At 47.3% G+C, this 3,408-nt stretch overlaps 1 protein-coding gene across 1 annotated transcript; it reads left to right on the top strand.

The window, feature by feature from the left end:
* The first annotated feature begins 720 nt into the window (after positions 1-720).
* Positions 721-2,170, top strand: LOC131429348 (uncharacterized). The gene is made up of 4 exons (XM_058593422.1): positions 721-942; positions 1,032-1,387; positions 1,460-1,847; positions 1,919-2,170. The coding sequence occupies exons 1-4, from the start codon at positions 721-723 to the stop codon at positions 2,168-2,170; spliced, it is 1,218 nt and encodes a 405-aa protein (XP_058449405.1).
* Positions 2,171-3,408: the final 1,238 nt, after the last annotated feature.

Below are 3,408 nucleotides of genomic sequence, written 5' to 3'. Positions count from 1 at the left end.
CTGACAAACGAAAACGGCTTACGACTCATCGATTTTGCCGCCTCCAAGAACATGGCCATTCGTGGCACATTCTTTAAACATAACCTCCCTTATCGTTACACCTGGAGATCACTACAGCAGACGGAATCGCAAATCGACCACGTTCTGATTGATGGAAGGCACTTCTTCGACATTATCGACGTCAGGACCTATCGTGGCGCTAACGTCGACTCTGACCACTATCTGGTGATGGTGAAACTACTCCCAAAACTCTCCGTCATCAACAATACCTGGTACCAACTACCGCCACGGTACAACATAGAGCGATTGAAGCAACCGGATGTCGCCTCAGCATACGCGCAGAATCTCGAGGCAGCGTTGCCAGACGAGAGCGAGCTCGATGTGGCTCCCCTAGAAGACTGCTGGAGCACAGTAGAAGCAGCCATAAACAACGCAGCCGAGTGCACCGTCGGGTACGTGGAACGGAGTCGACGGAACGAATGGTTCGATGAAGAGTGCAGAGCGATTCTGGAGCAGAAGAACGCAGCGCGGGCGGTAATGCTGCAGCATGGAACCCGGCAGAACGTGGAACGATACAAACAGAAGCGGAAAGAGCAGACCCGCATCTTTCGGGAGAAAAAACGTCACCTGGAAATGGAACTGCAGTACAGCTCTCAAGAAACACGAAAATTCTACAAGAAGCTCAACAAATCCCGCAACGCTCCTGTGCCGTAAGCCGAAATGTACAGGGATAAGGACGGGAGCCTCTTCACGGATGGACGTGAGGTGATTAAAAGGTGGAAGCAGCACTTCGATGAGCACCTGAACAGTGCGGAGAACGTAGGCATTGGGGTTCAAGATGACGGGAGAAACGACTACGTCAGTGCTGCAGAAGACGGAAATGATCCAGCTCCCGCACTGAGGGAAGTTAATGATGCCATGCACCAGCTCAAAATCGACAAGGCATCGCAGCTGAACTCATCAAGATAGGCCCAGAAAAGTTGACCACGTGTTAGCACCGATTAAAAGTCAGGATCTGGGAAACCGAACAGCTACCGGAGGAGTGGAAGGAAGGGGTAATTTGCCCCATTCACAAGAAAGGCGACCATTTGGAATGCGAGGACTTCCGAGCGATCACAGTTCTGAATGCCGCCTACAAAGTGCTACCCCAGATCATCTTCCGTCGTCTATCACCTAAAACGAATGAGTTCGTGGGAAGTTATCAAGCCGGCTTCGTCGATGGCCGATCGACAACGGACCAGATCTTCACCGTGCGGAAAATCCTCCAAAAATGCCGTGAATACCAGGTCCCAACGCATCACCTGTTCATCGACTTCAAGGCGGCATACGATAGTATCGACCGCATAGAGCTATGGAAAATTATGGACAAGAACAGCTTTCCTGGAAAGTTGACTAGAATGATCAAAGCGACGATGGACGGTGTACAAAACTGCGTAAGGGTCTCGGGTTAACTATCCAGTTCAATCGGATCTCGCCGGGGACTGCGACACGGTGGCGGACTCTCATGCCTACTATTCAACATCGCCTTGGAAGGAGTAATGCGACGAGCCGGGCCTAACAGCCGGGGTACGATTTTCACGAAATCCAGTCAATCTGTGTGCTTTGCGGATGATATGGACATTATCGCGAGAAACTTTGGAACGGTGGCAGAGTTGTACACACGCCTGAAACGCGAAGCAGCAAAGGTTGGACTGGTGGTGAATGCGTCGAAAACAAAGTACATGCTAGTAGGCGGAACCGAGCACGACAGGATTCGTCTAGGAAGTAGTGTCACGATAGACGGGGATACCTTCGAGGTAGTGGAAGAATTTGTTTACCTCGGATCCTTACTAACGGCTGACAACAATGTGAGTCATGAAATACGAAGACGCATCATCAGTGGAAGTCGTGCCTACTACGGACTCTGCGGTCAAAAAAGATTCACCTCCACACGAAATGTACCATGTACAAAACGCTTATAAGACCGATGATCCTCTACGGACACGAAGCATGGATCATGCTCGAGGAGGAGCTGCAAGCACTTGACGCTTTCGAGCGACGCGTGCTAAGGACGATCTTCGGCGGTGTGCAGAAGAACGGCGTGTGGCGGCGAAAAATGAACCACGAGCTCGCTGCACTCTACGGCGAACCCAGCATCCAGAAGGTGGCCAAAGCCGGAAGAATTAAGTAAGCAGGGTATGTTGCAAGAATGCCAGACAACAACCCTGCTAAACTGGTGTTTGCCACAAATCCGTTTGGTACAAGAAGGCGGGGAGCGCAACGGGCAAGATGGGTGGACCAGGTAGAACGTGATCTGGCGAACATTGGGCGTGATCGAGGATGGAGAAAGGCAGCCACAAACCAAGTATTGTGGCGTACTATGGTTGATTATGTGTTATCTTAAATGTGATGTAGTGCAAATAAATGGATGATCGTCGAACATTCATCACATTGGTGTTTGTAATAAGGACAACCAACCGAACCGATGTGTGAGAGCATGCATTATCGTGATGAAAAATGATTTTACGTCTTGCGTTTGTTTTCCTTATTTCACGAAAACATCTGACAATCGAATGGTGGTATACCAATCAGAATTGACGATCCTTACATCCTCTAAAGCAACAAACAATCCACCATTTTCTTTAAAGTTCTTCGAACGCGAACAACTTTTGTTGGATTTGGTTCTCCTTGGAACACCCGTACACTCGACTGATGTTTAGTTTCGGGCTCATATGAGTAAATCCATGTTTTGTCACCAGTATAAATCGTAATCGTAATCGTAATAAATCATTGCAGGAGACATGACAGAATGTTCTGAAGATGGCAATGGTTAAAATGTCAAATTTTATGATGGAACCTACGTATTTAGAGAGTATTATACCTTCTAGAGAACGCAATTCCGCTTGATAGGTGGCAACTTCGGACAGTTAGGTGGATTCGCCACTTTTGGTACAGCATGGACTCCATTCGCTTTATACAATTCCAAAGGATCCTTGATGTAGTGACATGATGCCAATTCGAACCAGAATAGCGAGGAAGGGTCATGGCTGCATAGGAATGGCAATCGCACCTTTGACATTCTTCACGGTATATTTCCTTGTTTTCCGTTCTTGTAGGGATGAAACTTTGGCTTGCTCGACCACAGCTGCATATTGCCTGCCAAACCAAACTTTGTTCAATTTGTTTTGTAAGTTTTCTTACTAAACAGATCCGGATTTTCTTTTGACTTTACATTCCAAGGCAATGTATTTGCCAATAATATAAAATAGGAGAAGCTAAGCGCATTCGAGGATAGATTTCGCTCGGAGGAGTTCGCAGCGTTTTGATTATAAAACCTCGCAAATGTTTTATTAAACAATGGATCGTTTTGGCATAAGCATAATGAGATACTTGTCAGTTATCAATGAAGCTTTTTGTTTAATTTACCTG

Source organism: Malaya genurostris, chromosome 2 (genome assembly GCF_030247185.1).
Source record: "Malaya genurostris strain Urasoe2022 chromosome 2, Malgen_1.1, whole genome shotgun sequence".
Taxonomy (NCBI): Eukaryota; Metazoa; Arthropoda; class Insecta; order Diptera; family Culicidae; genus Malaya; species Malaya genurostris.
Note: the sequence above shows the minus strand (reverse complement) of the source record. Positions and strands in the feature narration are given on the sequence as shown.

Bases quoted from the DNA above. Each gene is read 5' to 3' on its own strand.
- LOC131429348 (XM_058593422.1), top strand. From the start codon at position 721: ATGTACAGGGATAAGGACGGGAGCCTCTTCACGGATGGACGTGAGGTG. The intron at 943-1,031 runs GCATCGCAGCTG...GAAACCGAACAG, and splicing joins ACCAGCTCAAAATCGACAAG to CTACCGGAGGAGTGGAAGGA. The intron at 1,848-1,918 runs GTGAGTCATGAA...CGGTCAAAAAAG, and splicing joins TACTAACGGCTGACAACAAT to ATTCACCTCCACACGAAATG.